The following is a 16,002-nucleotide window of genomic DNA, read 5'->3' on the forward strand; positions in this document are numbered from 1 at the left end:
GAGATACACAGGCGGTATAGTTTGTTTCACAGGCAGGCTACTCTGCTGACGTGCAGATACTGCTCCTAGGCCCAAAACTATTAACTGGATTAGAGGCAGTGAAAATAGAGATACACAGGCGGTGTAGTTAGTTTCACAGGTGGGCTACTCTGCTGACGTGCAGACACTGCTGCTAGGCCCAAAGCTGTTAACTGGATTAGATGCAGTGAAAATAGAGATACACAGGCGGTGTAGTTAGTTTCACAGTCGGGCTACCCTGCTGACGTGCAGACACTGCTCCTAGGCCCAAAACTATTTACTGGATTAGATACAGTGAAAACAGAGATACACAGGCAGTGTAGTTAGTTTCACAGGCGGGCTACTCTGCTAACGTGCAGACACTGCTCCTAGGCCCAAAACTGTTAACTGGATTAGATGCAGTGAAAATAGAGATACACAGGTGGTCTAGTTAGTTTCACAGGCGGGCTACTCTGCTGACGTGCAAACACGACTTCTAAGCCTAAAACCCCAAAATGATTTACTGGGTTAGATGCAGTCAAAATTGAGATACACAGGCAGTGTAGCTAGCTTCACAGGCGGGCTACTCTGCTGATGTGCAGACACTACTACTAAGCCCAAAACCCCAAAACGATTTACTGGGTTAGATGCAGTAAAAATTGAGATACACAGGCGGTGTAGCTGGCTTCACAGGCGGGCTACTCAGATGACTATCAGACAATGCTACTAGCCCAAAAGGATTGGCTGAGCTAGATTACACCAAATGCTGTGACTAACTCTTGCACAGCACTGGCTCAGACCTGCCTGGCAAACAGTGCTATGAACTGCTGTAACCTACCCTGAAAAGGGCTGATATTACAACTAGTCCCAACTCCTCCCGACTCCCTAAACCTATCTCTCTGACAATTCGCTCAAAAAAAACACTCTTAGTCTGTATAGCGCCCACAGCAGCAGCGGTGCCGTCTAACACTAAGCTGCAGCAGTGAGGAAATGTTGGCGACGGGTCAAATGGCTGGTTCTTATAGGGCAAGGACATGTGACATACACAGCCAATGACACATGCCATTGCTTGTGTGCATCACATGCACATTGCTGTGTGTGTGCACTGCTGATAGGCTGAGAGACTGCACCGTCCCTCTGTACATGCGGGAAAGAAAAAAATTGGAGATCGGCGTTATTTCAGCACATATCTATCAGCCTCCCCCCCCCGCCCACTTTACACTGATAACAATGATAAACAGTTTTAATGTGCAAATCAAGCTAGGCTTTTGGTGAACGAACAGTTATCGCACAGAAACTCGAACAGCCAAATTTTAAGCAAATTGTTCGGGTTCGTCGAACGACTCGAACACCGCCCAAAACAGCTCGAATTTGAAATTGGCGAACAGTTCGACTCGAACACCGCTCATCTATAGTCCCAATACAAAATCTTCCACAGTACTTCCAACTATCCCAAGTCTACATCAATTTTCTTATGTGGGCCAAAGAGACCTTTTGGACCCTTATAGGCTTCAAGGCATGGGTGCAAGTGAAACCTTGACACCTTTTATATTTATGTCCTTAGACAAAATGACTTTTATCTATTATGTATGATGTCTTAAGTAATTTTATTGGGTTATTATTGAAAGTAAATATTAAGTTAAAGTCATGTTGTGGTTTATGAATAGTGATGAGCTAGTATACTCATTGCTCGGGTTTTCCTGAGCATGCTCAGGTGTCCTCCGAGTATTTTGGTGTGCTCAGAGATTTAATTTGTGTCAACTCAGCTGCATGATTTGCAGCTGCTAGACAGCATGAATACATGTGGGGATTTCCAGTTTGTTAGGGAATCGCCACATGTATTCAGGCTGTCTAGCAGCCGCAAATCATGCAGCTGAGTCGACACAAACTAAATCTCTGAGCACGCAAAAGTACTCTGAGGACATCCGAGCATGCTCAGGAATACCCGAGCAACGAGTATACTAGCTCATCACTATTTCTGAACTACAAGATAAAATAGTCTTGATCTGTCTAAGTCACTTGGCAATGTGATTGGGTCTAGATAAATTTATAAATCTGCTATATAGTGCTTTGTAAAAATATTTTAAAAATATTTTCTTCCCTGATTTCCATACACCCTGTTAGAACTTGAAGGAATTACAGATGGGCTGAATCCTTTCCTTGACTTTTCGACATGAAATTCTTCCTTTCCACTGTAGAGAATAGAGCAACCAAATGCTTCCTCAGAGATAACAGCTAACCACAAGGGTTTAAAGAAGTCGGACATACAGCAATCGGTTGACTAATGGCAGCACATCTTGAATAATATGTAGTATTTCTAAAGTTTTTGTGTATAAATATAATATTTTAGTGCCCATATCCTTTTATTTTAACAAACATTATTATTATTTGAAGTATGCGTCATACAAAACCCAGTTAGTCTACTAGAGGAAGGGTTAGGATAAACAAATTTATATTTTTTAATGGATTTTTAAATGGGGGAATTGACAATTAAAATAGCAAAGCATTAATAATTTGGCTGATAAAATGTTTTTCAACTCCAGTCTTGAAGTAGGCCAAATAGGTCACGTTTTCAATATGAAGGAACTTCTAAAAGTATGACTTGTTGGTGGATCTACAGTACAAAAACACTGGTCTACTACAGTGCAGTTGATGTTCAAGCCACAGTTCTTTTTAATTTTCTCCTTAGGAAATATTGAATTATCAAAAGCGGAGCCAACAGCGTCTTTCCCCAGGACTATACCTCGGCTTCCTAAAACTTTGCAGCTCTGTAGATCAAATCAAGGTTCTTGTCTCTCAAAGACTCCCCAATATGTTGTGCCATGTGAAGATAAGGGACAACAGCAATATTTCCAAGTAAGGCTTACTACACACCCTTTTTAAGTCATTTTGAGTAAAAAATTATTTGTTTTTTTTTTATTTTCAAATAATCTCATGCTTTTTAGTGCACACAAAAAACTGACTATAATGTCAAACTCCAGAGATTTCAAAAATGCTATAGTAGTATTGCAAATCTAACCGCTGTGTTCATTAAATTGTACTATATGTGTGTTATATAAATCCAGAGTGTAATATTAGACATATGAATAAGTAGTTATTCTGTTGATACATAATCTTTTTAAATGCCTTAAAATATTCTGAACGCTGAACGTGTCATAGATTTTTTTTGCCCTGTTAAAAGCAGCCAATTGCACATCATGGTAAATAGAAAAACTCAGAGTTTTAGTTTTCCTTGCCTCAGCTGCATGATTTATGGCTTCTGGACAGCCTGAAAACATGTGGGAATTCCCTTAAAAACAGGCATTCCTCACATATATTCAGCCTGTCTAGCAGCTGTAAATCATGCAGCTGAGGCAAGGAAAACTAAGTCTCCAAACACATCCAAATACTCGGAGATCACCCGAGCATGCTCGGGGAGACCTGAGCATGCTCGGGGAGACCTGAGCAACGAGTATACTCGCTCATCACTATTTAGGATATATACAATAATAAAAAATAAGATGATGAGAAGTTAATTAACATGTAAAGTGTAGATTAATATAGTGATCATTATGTAAGATATGAATTCAGTGTGTGTGATGATAAATTAATAAATATGATGAAGTTGAGCAAAATGTTTTCACATTGCCCTGGTCTGGAGTCCAATCTGGTCGTCCATCGCAGCTGGACTTGGGAAGTCTTTACTTTCATTCTTGGCAACCTTGGCCAGGCATCTTTATGGCTTCTGGTGTTCATTAGTTATTAGGCCTCACATAATATCATGAGTGTTGTGCCATGATATCATGATGTCACAGGGCCTAGTATATTACAAAGGCATCAAGGATGCCAGGCAAGGATGCCAGATGTAGAAGTGAAGTCTGCTTTATTCCCACTGCCATGGAGAACCAAATTGAATGCTACACCAGAGTAGCACAAATACTTTTGCTAAACTGTACAATATAATCTCAGGTTTAATTTGCAACTCAATGTAATATGTATGTACATTGCACAAAATCTGTCCCAATTATAGATGAGATGGTCATTTTGCGCAATCTGATCAATGGTCCAGGTCAGTGCTCTGCAGCCATGGACAGGAGCAATATGGGTTTTCTTACCTTCAGGATCCAATGTTAGTCTTATAATTTGCAGTGCTAGCACATTAGTACCTTTGTGCTATACAGCACACAGACGATATCACATCAGGCCAACAAATCAAACGCCGCACTGAGGAACCCAAAAAGTCAGGATATTTGCATTTCTACTGTTCATGGCCAGAGAGAACTGACCTGGACCATGGACCAGGGTTGCATGAAGCAATTTGATCATCTCTAGTCCCAATGTATCTGAAAGTCAAATAGAAAACAAGACCAGCATATCCAAGCTAGTGTGGACAGGCGCCAACCCAAAAAAAACATATAAGTTGAAAAATGATAAAGGTTGCACCATTATTTATCAAGAATGATTACTCTAGAACATTGAAAATGCATTAATGCCATAGAAAGTAGGAAAAAAGCGCTATATAATGTACACATGAAATATTTATCTGCAAAAATTGCTATGAAAAAAGGAAGATACTTCGCGCATAAATTGGCCAATGTATGTGAGCCCAATTGCCACGTCAAGGCGTCCTTAGTAATTGGGTCCCTGTACTGTTTTGTCACCTCTCCTGGGCAAAAAAAGCCTACAATTTATGGGGCAGAAGTGGACCAGCTAACTACTTAAAATCACCTGTGGCTATTGGGAGCTTGGATGTGCTGGTCTTGTCCTCTATTTGTATTAAGCCTTTTTGGACATATGCACTCCCACTCCCAATAGCCACAGCTGACCCATAAATTGTAGGCTTTTTTTGCCCAGGAGAGGTGACAAAACAGGACAGGGACCCAATTATGAAGGACGCCTTGATGTGGAAATTGTGCTCACATACATTGGCCAATTTATGCGCAAAGTACCTTCCTTTTTTCATAGCAATTTTTTCAAATAAATATTTAATGTGTACATTATATAGCACTTTTTTTCCTATTTTCTATGGCAGTAATGCATTTTCAATGTATGAGAAAGTATTACATTTTCTGTAAATTGCCATTTTCTGTCCTCAGAGATGAATGGGAATGGATTCAAAATCTCTCCATGCTAGACTCTTTGGAAAACATAGAGCTCTCTCTGGATGCACATGCTCATCTATTTCTGTGTGATCTCCAGGTGGCAGTGAAGGCCCTACTCAAACAAATCAATCTACCTCTTCACCAGGTAAAGTTACCTCTGCCTGAAAGAAGTTAGTATTTAACATCTATATAACTTTAGATTTACTTACTTTGTATAATTCTGTTAATTATTCCTTCTCACATTTGATGCACTATGAGTTCTCATTTAAATCATGAATACTAATGAAAGCAAGTTGTCAGCCTGCCAAAGACTTGTTCAACACTCCATTTAGTTGGGGAATGCCTTAACGCAATTCTTGAGATTGGTGGGGTCCTAGTACTCAGACACTAGAGATCAGCAAGATATCACATTTTTTGTGTACAGGTATTAATTTGAAATCTCAGTACAGCCCTTTACAACCCCACTGCATTGGGATACCATCATAATCCTAGACAATCCTAGACAAATTGTTTTCCAACTGAAATATGATTGAGCCTTTCACTATTCTGAGGCCAATAGAGCCACTTTGGACACTGTCTGGCCTCCATCCTGGTAGAGTTAATCTTTTCATACATGCACAAAAATGTGGTCTGACACTTTTGGTGCATGTCTGAAAAACACGAACACTGAAGGGTAAAGTGTCTCCAAATTGCGTTGGCCAGACAGGCAGATCCCTGGCTGCTTCTCCCTAATCACTTCCCTTGAGTGATAGGCTCTCCCTGCACAGTCATCATGAATTGGCCCCTTTGTCTTTTTCAGTCTCTGCAAAATTGAGCACACTAGGATTCACACAATATATTTTCAAAAATTGATGTATTACTTTGGGCAGCCTGTTCTGTACTTAGGGAGTGCATATGTTTCTGTATCCTTTTGAATAATGGGCAGATAAAATCCCAACATATCAAAAGCCCATTGGAGATTTTTAATAAGGAAGTATTCCCCAACATAAGAGCTGTCATTTATCCTCCAGATAATATAAAATGTATCCACCAAGGAAATGACAGCAATAAGATAGCAAAAAGATTAATGTTATGTGACCCCAAAACATGCCGTGAAATTAGGGAAGAGTACTGTGGTTCTTATGATGAGGGAATATTACTTGATTGAGGCAGTTACAGAGTTGAATGATGGTGGTACTTACAAAAAATTAATTAGGGTATAGAGATAGGCAGACCTAAACAGTAAAATTTGGGGTCTGTACTGAACACCTAGTGTCCATGCAGGAATCCCGAACATTGACTTCTTCAGAAAGTCCATGTTACTGTTTGCATTTGGCACCCCAAACATCGGCTGTTTCCCACGATGTCATATATGTGACAGCGTTAGAAACACCAGTAGTTAGTTACAGCAGGTCGAAGAGCTTAGGTTCCCATGCTGTCAGATGACAGTGTGAACCAGCAGCTGTGAGCAGTGGTAAAAATGTTACCAGTGGTTACAGGAGTTGGAATACTACCCTCATCAGCATATATTCACATCAAAAAACATGGTGCATAAAGACCACATATCGAGTATAATCCTTGAATTCAAATCTTTATTGATAAAGTACAGAATCAAAAATTATTAAAATTAGAACTACTGGACACCACTCATCCAGGATTAGGATGCAACCAGCACATCTTTTAGCCTTTTTAAAGAATTATTGCAGCATTTCTTCCTGCAGTATTGGTCAGTACAAAATATAATAACACAATACAATATTTGCTACATAGGTAATTCAAATGTATCAGTACTGACCTCTCCTGAGGAAGTCTTGATGAAACGTGCGTTGGGGCGGCAGGGATGGCTTGTTACCGGCACATTGCCTTCTCACATTTAGTAAGTATGCCACATTTCTTTGCTATGTTTGGATTGTGTGCGCTAGCTGTTTATTCTGGACCAGATACTATGCACTATGCACCTTACATTTATTGTGTCTATGATTGCTGCTAATGCATAGGTCAGTACTGATAGATTTGAATTACCTATGTAGCAAATATTGTATTGTATTATTATAGTTTGTACTGACCAATACTGCTGGAAGAAATGCTGCAATAATTCTTTAAAAAGGCTAAAAGATGTGCTGGTTGCATCCTGTCCCTGGATGAGTGGTGTCCAGTAGTTCTAATTTTAATAATTTTTGATTCTGTACTTTATCAATAAAGATTTTAATTCCAGGATTATACTCGATATGTGGTCTTTATGCACCATGTTTTTTTATGTGAATATGATGTTCTGAGTTTTGTGTCCTTACTCTTTGGGATAGTCTTTGAGTGTTAATCATCATCAGCATATGCCTGCTGTTGCTGATAATAGCGAGAATAGGCTCTGCTGATGAAAGCATTCATCAGCCAGCACCTGTGCTATAAAAAAATAAAAAAATGATGCAAGGTATCTTCTATTTTTGATAACCAGAGCAGGAAAAACCCACAGCTGTGGGCTGCAACACTCAGCTGTCAGCTTTACCATGGCTGGTAATCAAGAATAGAGGGATACATTGCCATTTCTTTAAAATTATTTAAATAAATCATTAAAAAAATGGTGTGGGGTCACACCCACTTTTTACTTTCTCACATCACACGTGAGCTTGATTATGCTCCTGTCTCAGTGTGAGCCAGATGTGGTGGATAGCGGGTGTAACCACTATCCAAATTATCCTGATCTTCATGGGACCGATATGGTTTACCTTCATGTCGGACAGGTGAGGAATATGATTGTTTATAATTTTGTGTCTTTTACAGGGGACATGGGTTTCAACAGATTAGAGGTAAATGTGAGGATTAGGGTTGAGCGACGTTTATTTTTATAGGATCGGGTCGGGTTTCACGAAACGCAACTTTCTCAAAAGTCGGGTCGAGTGAAATCGGCCGATCCTATAAAAAAGTCGGGGTCGGGGTCGGCCGAAACACGAAACCCAATGCAGTGCAATGGGATACTATGGTTCCCAGGGTCTGAAGGAGAGGAAACTCTCCTTCAGGCCCTGGGATCCATATTAATGTGTAAAATAAAGAATCAAAATAAAAAATATTGATATACTCACCTTCGGACGCGCCCTGGTACTAACCAGCAGCCTTCCTTCCTAAGAATGAGCGCGTGAATGACCTGCGGTGACGTCGCGGCTTGTGATTGGTCGCGTGAGCGGTCACATGGGCGGTCACGTGACCAATCACAAGCGTCGACGTCATCTAAGGTCCTTCACGTGCTCATTCTTAGGAAGGAAGGCTGCCGGAAAGAAGCAGGGTGCGTCCGAGGGTGAGTATATTCCTATTAGGTATATATATTCCTATTAGGTATATACTCACCCTTGGATGCACCCTGCTTCTTTCCGGCAGCCTTCCTTCCTAAGAATGAGCGCGTGAAGGACCTTAGATGACGTCGACGCTTGTGATTGGTCGCGTGACCGCCCATGTGACCGCTCACGCGACCAATCACAAGCCGCGACGTCACCGCAGGTCACTCACGTGCTCATTCTTAGGAAGGAAGGCTGCCGGTTAGTACCAGGGCGCGTCCGAGGGTGAGTATATCAATATTTTTTATTTTGATTCTTTATTTTACACTTAAATATGGATTCCGATACCGATTCCCGATATCGCAAACATATCGGAACTTGGTATCGGAATTCCGATACCAGATTCAGAAGATCGCCGACCTCATGGCCGACCCCACACAGGGGTCGGGTCGGGTTTCATGAAACCCGACTTTGCCAAAAGTCGGCGACTTCTGAAAATGGCCGACCCGTTTCGCTCAACCCTATTGAGGATAATTGTGCTTTTTTTATTTTAATTTCAAATAAAGGTGTTAGTGTATTTATTTAAATTTAAAGACTTTATTGTGGCTATGTCTTTTTTATAATCTGACTATGGGGTTAGTAATGGGGGTGTCTTATAGACGTCTCTCAATTACTAATCACTGGGCTTGATGTCAGTGGCCTTAAAACAGCTGATATCAACCCCAAACCTATTACTTCATTTGCCACCGCACCAGGGCCAGTCAGAAAAGCTGGGCAAAAGTCATGAATTGGTGTGTTTAATAGATGCTATGTGCAAAAGGAAAAAAAAAAAGGAGCATGAACCGCACATCCCAAAATCATACATTGATCTAAAGCCGCTAGGCAAAAATTTAAATACTGAACATGAGGTTTTCAGTTTAACATTCTGATCAGACTGTATGAAGCCCACTGCCCCTTCACGGCAAACCTCGTAGTGGGTCCTAACGCCCTAACGGAGCGGAGCCGTGCGGCGACCACCGCCGCAGCGGCCATGCACCAGCAGGGTGGACGGCCTGTTGCCCCACAGCACCCATGCTGCGAGACTGAGCCCCCAAGACTCCAGACCGCGCCGCCCCACCAGCACAAAGCCACAGCAACAATGGCCGCCACACAGCACCAGCACCAAAATGAAAAGGAGTATTTAAACTCACCTTCCTCCAGCTCTTCAGTGAGAGCCAAAATGGGCTAGACCCCTTACTTTTCAGTCTCCTGCTAATTAAAATCACCTGAGCCAAATGGGAGGAGTGCTGGTCCAAAAAAGAGACAAGTACATGCTATGTGCAAAAGGAAAAAAAAAAAGGAGCATGAACCGCACATCCCAAAATCATACATTGATCTAAAGCCGCTAGGCAAAAATTTAAATACTGAACATGAGGTTTTCAGTTTAACATTCTGATCAGACTGTATGAAGCCCACTGCCCCTTCACGGCAAACCTCGTAGTGGGTCCTAACGCCCTAACGGAGCGGAGCCGTGCGGCGACCACCGCCGCAGCGGCCATGCACCAGCAGGGCGGACGGCCTGTTGCCCCACAGCACCCATGCTGCGAGACTGAGCCCCCAAGACTCCAGACCGCGCCGCCCCACCAGCACAAAGCCACAGCAACAATGGCCGCCACACAGCACCAGCACCAAAATGAAAAGGAGTATTTAAACTCACCTTCCTCCAGCTCTTCAGTGAGAGCCAAAATGGGCTAGACCCCTTACTTTTCAGTCTCCTGCTAATTAAAATCACCTGAGCCAAATGGGAGGAGTGCTGGTCCAAAAAAGAGACAAGTACATGCTATGTGCAAAAGGAAAAAAAAAAGGAGCATGAACCGCACATCCCAAAATCATACATTGATCTAAAGCCGCTAGGCAAAAATTTAAATACTGAACATGAGGTTTTCAGTTTAACATTCTGATCAGACTGTATGAAGCCCACTGCCCCTTCACGGCAAACCTCGTAGTGGGTCCTAACGCCCTAACGGAGCGGAGCCGTGCGGCGACCACCGCCGCAGCGGCCATGCACCAGCAGGGCGGACGGCCTGTTGCCCCACAGCACCCATGCTGCGAGACTGAGCCCCCAAGACTCCAGACCGCGCCGCCCCACCAGCACAAAGCCACAGCAACAATGGCCGCCACACAGCACCAGCACCAAAATGAAAAGGAGTATTTAAACTCACCTTCCTCCAGCTCTTCAGTGAGAGCCAAAATGGGCTAGACCCCTTACTTTTCAGTCTCCTGCTAATTAAAATCACCTGAGCCAAATGGGAGGAGTGCTGGTCCAAAAAAAGAGACAAGTACATGCTATGTGCAAAAGGAAAAAAAAAGGAGCATGAACCGCACATCCCAAAATCATACATTGATCTAAAGCCGCTAGGCAAAAATTTAAATACTGAACATGAGGTTTTCAGTTTAACATTCTGATCAGACTGTATGAAGCCCACTGCCCCTTCACGGCAAACCTCGCAGTGGGTCCTAACGCCCTAATGGAGCGGAGCCGTGCGGCGACCACCGCCGCAGCGGCCATGCACCAGCAGGGCGGACGGCCTGTTGCCCCACAGCACCCATGCTGCGAGACTGAGCCCCCAAGACTCCAGACCGCGCCGCCCCACCAGCACAAAGCCACAGCAACAATGGCCGCCACACAGCACCAGCACCAAAATGAAAAGGAGTATTTAAACTCACCTTCCTCCAGCTCTTCAGTGAGAGCCAAAATGGGCTAGACCCCTTACTTTTCAGTCTCCTGCTAATTAAAATCACCTGAGCCAAATGGGAGGAGTGCTGGTCCAAAAAAAGAGACAAGTACATGCTATGTGCAAAAGGAAAAAAAAGGAGCATGAACCGCACATCCCAAAATCATACATTGATCTAAAGCCGCTAGGCAAAAATTTAAATACTGAACATGAGGTTTTCAGTTTAACATTCTGATCAGACTGTATGAAGCCCACTGCCCCTTCACGGCAAACCTCGTAGTGGGTCCTAACGCCCTAACGGAGTGGAGCCTGTTATGACCCCAATGGCGAGGGTCTCAGAGGAACGTGGAAGTCTGCAGAATACAAAAATCCAGCTCATAGGGCAGTGGTAACTGGGTTGACCATATATCTACTCCTAACGCCAACACTAGAAGTAGCCGGGGATCATTCCTACGTTGATTCTAGATGACACGCGCCAGCCGGAGAATCTAGCTACCCCTAGTAGAGGAAAACAAAGACCTTTCTTGCCTCCAGAGAAGGGGACCCCAAAGCTGGATAGAAGCCCCCCACAAATAATGACGGTGAGGTAAGAGGAAATGACAAACACAGAAATGAACCAGGTTTAGCACAGAGAGGCCCGCTTACTGATAGCAGAATAAAGTAAAGGTAACTTATATGGTCAACAAAAACCCTATCAAAATCCACACTGGAAATTCAAGAACCCCCGAACCGTCTAACGGTCCGGGGGGAGAACACCAGCCCCCCTAGAGCTTCCAGCAAAGGTCAGGATATAGTTTTGGAACAAGCTGGACAAAAATACAAAACCAAGACAAATAGCAAAAAGCAAAAGGCAGACTTAGCTGATATAACTGGAACCAGGATCAGTAGACAAGAGCACAGCAGACTAGCTCTGATAACTACGTTGCCAGGCATTGAACTGAAGGTCCAGGGAGCTTATATAGCAACACCCCTAACTAACGACCCAGGTGCGGATAAAAGGAATGACAGAAAAACCAGAGTCAAAAAACTAGTAACCACTAGAGGGAGCAAAAAGCAAATTCACAACAGTACCCCCCCCTTAGTGAGGGGTCACCGAACCCTCACCACGACCACCAGGGCGATCAGGATGAGCGGCATGAAAGGCACGAACTAAATCGGCCGCATGAACATCAGAGGCGACCACCCAGGAATTATCCTCCTGACCATAGCCCTTCCACTTGACCAGGTACTGAAGCCTCCGCCTGGAGAGGCGAGAATCCAAGATCTTCTCCACCACGTACTCCAACTCGCCCTCAACCAACACCGGAGCAGGAGGCTCAGCAGAAGGAACTACAGGCACAATGTACCGCCGCAACAAGGACCTATGAAATACATTGTGAATAGCAAACGACACAGGAAGATCCAGACGGAAAGATACAGGATTAAGGATTTCCAATATCTTGTAAGGCCCAATAAAACGAGGTTTAAATTTGGGAGAGGAGACCTTCATAGGAACAAAGCGGGAAGAAAGCCATACCAAATCCCCAACGCGTAGTCGGGGACCCACACCGCGGCGGCGGTTGGCAAAGCGCTGAGCCTTCTCCTGTGACAACTTCAAGTTGTCCACCACATGATTCCAGATCTGCTGCAACCTATCCACCACAGAATCCACCCCAGGATAGTCAGAAGGCTCCACATGACCCGAAGAATAGCGAGGATGGAAACCAGAGTTGCAGAAAAAAGGTGAAACCAAGGTGGCGGAACTAGCCCGATTATTAAGGGCAAACTCAGCCAACGGCAAGAATGTCACCCAATCGTCCTGATCAGCAGAGACAAAACACCTCAAATAAGCCTCCAAAGTCTGATTGGTTCGCTCCGTCTGTCCATTAGTCTGAGGATGGAAAGCAGACGAAAACGACAAATCAATGCCCATCCTACTACAAAAGGATCGCCAGAACCTGGAAACGAACTGGGATCCTCTGTCAGACACAATATTCTCAGGGATGCCGTGCAAACGAACCACGTTCTGGAAAAACACAGGAACCAGATCGGAAGAGGAAGGCAGCTTAGGCAAAGGAACCAAATGGACCATCTTGGAGAAGCGATCACATATCACCCAGATAACGGACATGCCCTGAGATAGCGGAAGATCAGAAATGAAATCCATGGAGATATGTGTCCAAGGTCTCTTCGGGACAGGCAAGGGCAAGAGCAAACCGCTGGCACGAGAACAGCAAGGCTTAGCTCGAGCAAAAGTCCCACAGGACTGCACAAATGACCGCACATCCCTTGACAAGGAAGGCCACCAAAAGGACCTGGCCACCAGATCTCTGGTGCCAAAAATTCCCGGGTGACCTGCCAACACCGAGGAATGAACCTCGGAAATGACTCTGCTGGTCCACTTATCCGGGACAAACAGTCTGTCAGGTGGACAAGACTCAGGCCTATCAGCCTGAAATCTCTGCAACACACGTCGCAGATCCGGAGAAATAGCTGACAAGATAACTCCATCTTTAAGAATACCAACAGGATCAGCGACTCTAGGAGCATCAGGCACAAAGCTCCTAGAAAGAGCATCGGCCTTCACATTCTTTGAACCTGGTAAATACGAGACAACAAAATCAAAGCGGGAGAAAAACAATGACCAGCGGGCCTGTCTCGGATTAAGGCGTTTAGCAGACTCGAGATACATCAGATTTTTGTGATCAGTCAAGACCACCACACGATGCTTAGCACCCTCGAGCCAATGACGCCACTCCTCAAATGCCCATTTCATGGCCAACAACTCCCGATTGCCCACATCATAATTTCGCTCGGCAGGCGAAAACTTCCTAGAGAAAAAGGCACAAGGTTTCATAACAGAGCAACCAGGGCCTCTCTGCGACAAAACGGCCCCTGCCCCAATCTCCGAAGCATCCACCTCAACCTGAAAGGGAAGTGAGACGTCAGGCTGGCACAAAACAGGCGCCGAAGTAAACCGGCGTTTCAACTCCTGGAAAGCCTCCACGGCAGCAGGAGCCCAGTTAGCTACATCGGAGCCCTTCTTGGTCATATCCGTCAAAGGTTTCACAATGCTAGAAAAATTAGCGATAAAACGACGGTAGAAGTTAGCGAAGCCCAAGAACTTCTGAAGACTCTTAACTGACGAGGGCTGAGTCCAATCAAGAATAGCTCGGACCTTGACTGGGTCCATCTCCACAGCAGAAGGGGAAAAAATGAACCCCAAAAAGGGAACCTTCTGTACACCAAAGAGACACTTTGAGCCCTTGACAAACAAAGAATTTTCACGCAAAATTTTAAAGACCAACCTGACCTGCTCCACATGCGAATCCCAATTATCAGAAAAAACCAAAATATCATCCAGATAAACAATCAAAAATTTATCCAGATACTTCCGGAAAATGTCATGCATAAAGGACTGAAAAACTGAAGGCGCATTGGAGAGACCAAAAGGCATCACCAAGTACTCAAAATGACCTTCGGGCGTATTGAATGCGGTTTTCCATTCATCACCTTGCTTAATGCGCACAAGGTTGTACGCACCACGAAGGTCTATCTTGGTGAACCACTTGGCACCCTTAATCCGGGCAAACAAGTCAGACAACAGCGGTAAAGGATACTGAAATTTGACAGTGATCTTATTTAAAAGCCGATAATCAATACAAGGTCTCAAAGATCCGTCCTTTTTTGCCACAAAAAAGAATCCCGCACCAAGAGGGGAAGAAGACGGACGAATATGTCCTTTCTCCAGAGACTCCTTGATATATGAACGCATAGCGGTATGTTCAGGTACCGACAGATTAAACAGTCTTCCCTTAGGAAATTTACTGCCTGGGATCAAATCTATAGCACAGTCACAGTCCCTATGAGGAGGCAGTGCACTGGACTCAGACTCACTGAAGACGTCCTGATAATCAGACAAATACTCCGGAACTTCCGAAGGCGTAGAAGAAGCAATAGACACAGGCAGGGAATCCCCATGAATACCACGACAGCCCCAACTTGAGACTGACATAGCCTTCCAGTCCAGGACTGGATTATGGGTCTGTAACCATGGCAGCCCTAAAACAACCAAATCATGCATTTTATGTAAAACCAGGAAACGTATCACCTCGCGGTGTTCAGGAGTCATGCACATGGTAACCTGTGTCCAATACTGCGGTTTATTTGCAGCCAATGGTGTAGCATCAATACCCCTAAGAGGAATAGGATTTTCTAATGGTTCAAGAGTAAAACCACAGCGCTTAGCAAATGAGAGATCCATGAGACTCAGGGCAGCACCTGAATCTACAAACGCCATGACAGGATAAGATGACAGTGAGCAAATCAAAGTTACAGACAGAATAAATTTAGGTTGCAAATTACCAACGGTGACAGGACTAACAACCTTAGCTATACGTTTAGAGCATGCTGAGATAACATGTGTAGAATCACCACAGTAGTAGCACAAGCCATTCCGGCGTCTATGAATTTTCCGCTCATTTCTAGTCAGGATTCTATCACATTGCATTAAATCAGGTGTCTGTTCAGACAACACCATGAGGGAATTTGCGGTTTTGCGCTCCCGCAACCGCCGGTCAATTTGAATAGCCAGTGCCATAGTATCATTCAGACCTGTGGGAATGGGAAAACCCACCATAACATTCTTAATGGCTTCAGAAAGGCCATTTCTAAAATTAGCGGCCAGTGCACACTCGTTCCAATGTGTCAGCATGGACCATTTCCGAAATTTTTGGCAATACACTTCAGCCTCGTCCTGCCCCTGAGACATAGCCAGCAAGGCCTTTTCTGCCTGAATCTCAAGATTGGGTTCCTCATAAAGTAAACCGAGCGCCAGAAAAAACGCATCAAGATCAGCCAATGCCGGATCTCCTGGCGCCAGCGAAAAAGCCCAATCCTGAGGGTCGCCCCGTAAGAACGAAATAACAATTTTTACTTGCTGAGCAGAATCTCCAGATGAACAGGGTCTCAGGGACAAAAACAATT

The 16,002-nt window shown here is 44.1% G+C and overlaps 1 protein-coding gene across 1 annotated transcript in view; it reads left to right on the forward strand.

Annotated features, from left to right (window-relative positions):
- ANKFN1 (ankyrin repeat and fibronectin type III domain containing 1) overlaps positions 1-16,002 on the forward strand; it is a 1,096,304-nt gene that overhangs the window by 854,441 nt on the left and 225,861 nt on the right. Inside the window, exons 13-14 of the mRNA XM_077257596.1 lie at positions 2,687-2,853; positions 5,073-5,223. Coding sequence (XP_077113711.1) covers positions 2,687-2,853; positions 5,073-5,223 — 318 coding nt within the window. The remainder of the gene's footprint in view (positions 1-2,686; positions 2,854-5,072; positions 5,224-16,002) is intronic.

Source organism: Ranitomeya variabilis, chromosome 4, assembly GCF_051348905.1.
Source record: "Ranitomeya variabilis isolate aRanVar5 chromosome 4, aRanVar5.hap1, whole genome shotgun sequence".
In the NCBI taxonomy this organism is placed as follows: domain Eukaryota; kingdom Metazoa; phylum Chordata; class Amphibia; order Anura; family Dendrobatidae; genus Ranitomeya; species Ranitomeya variabilis.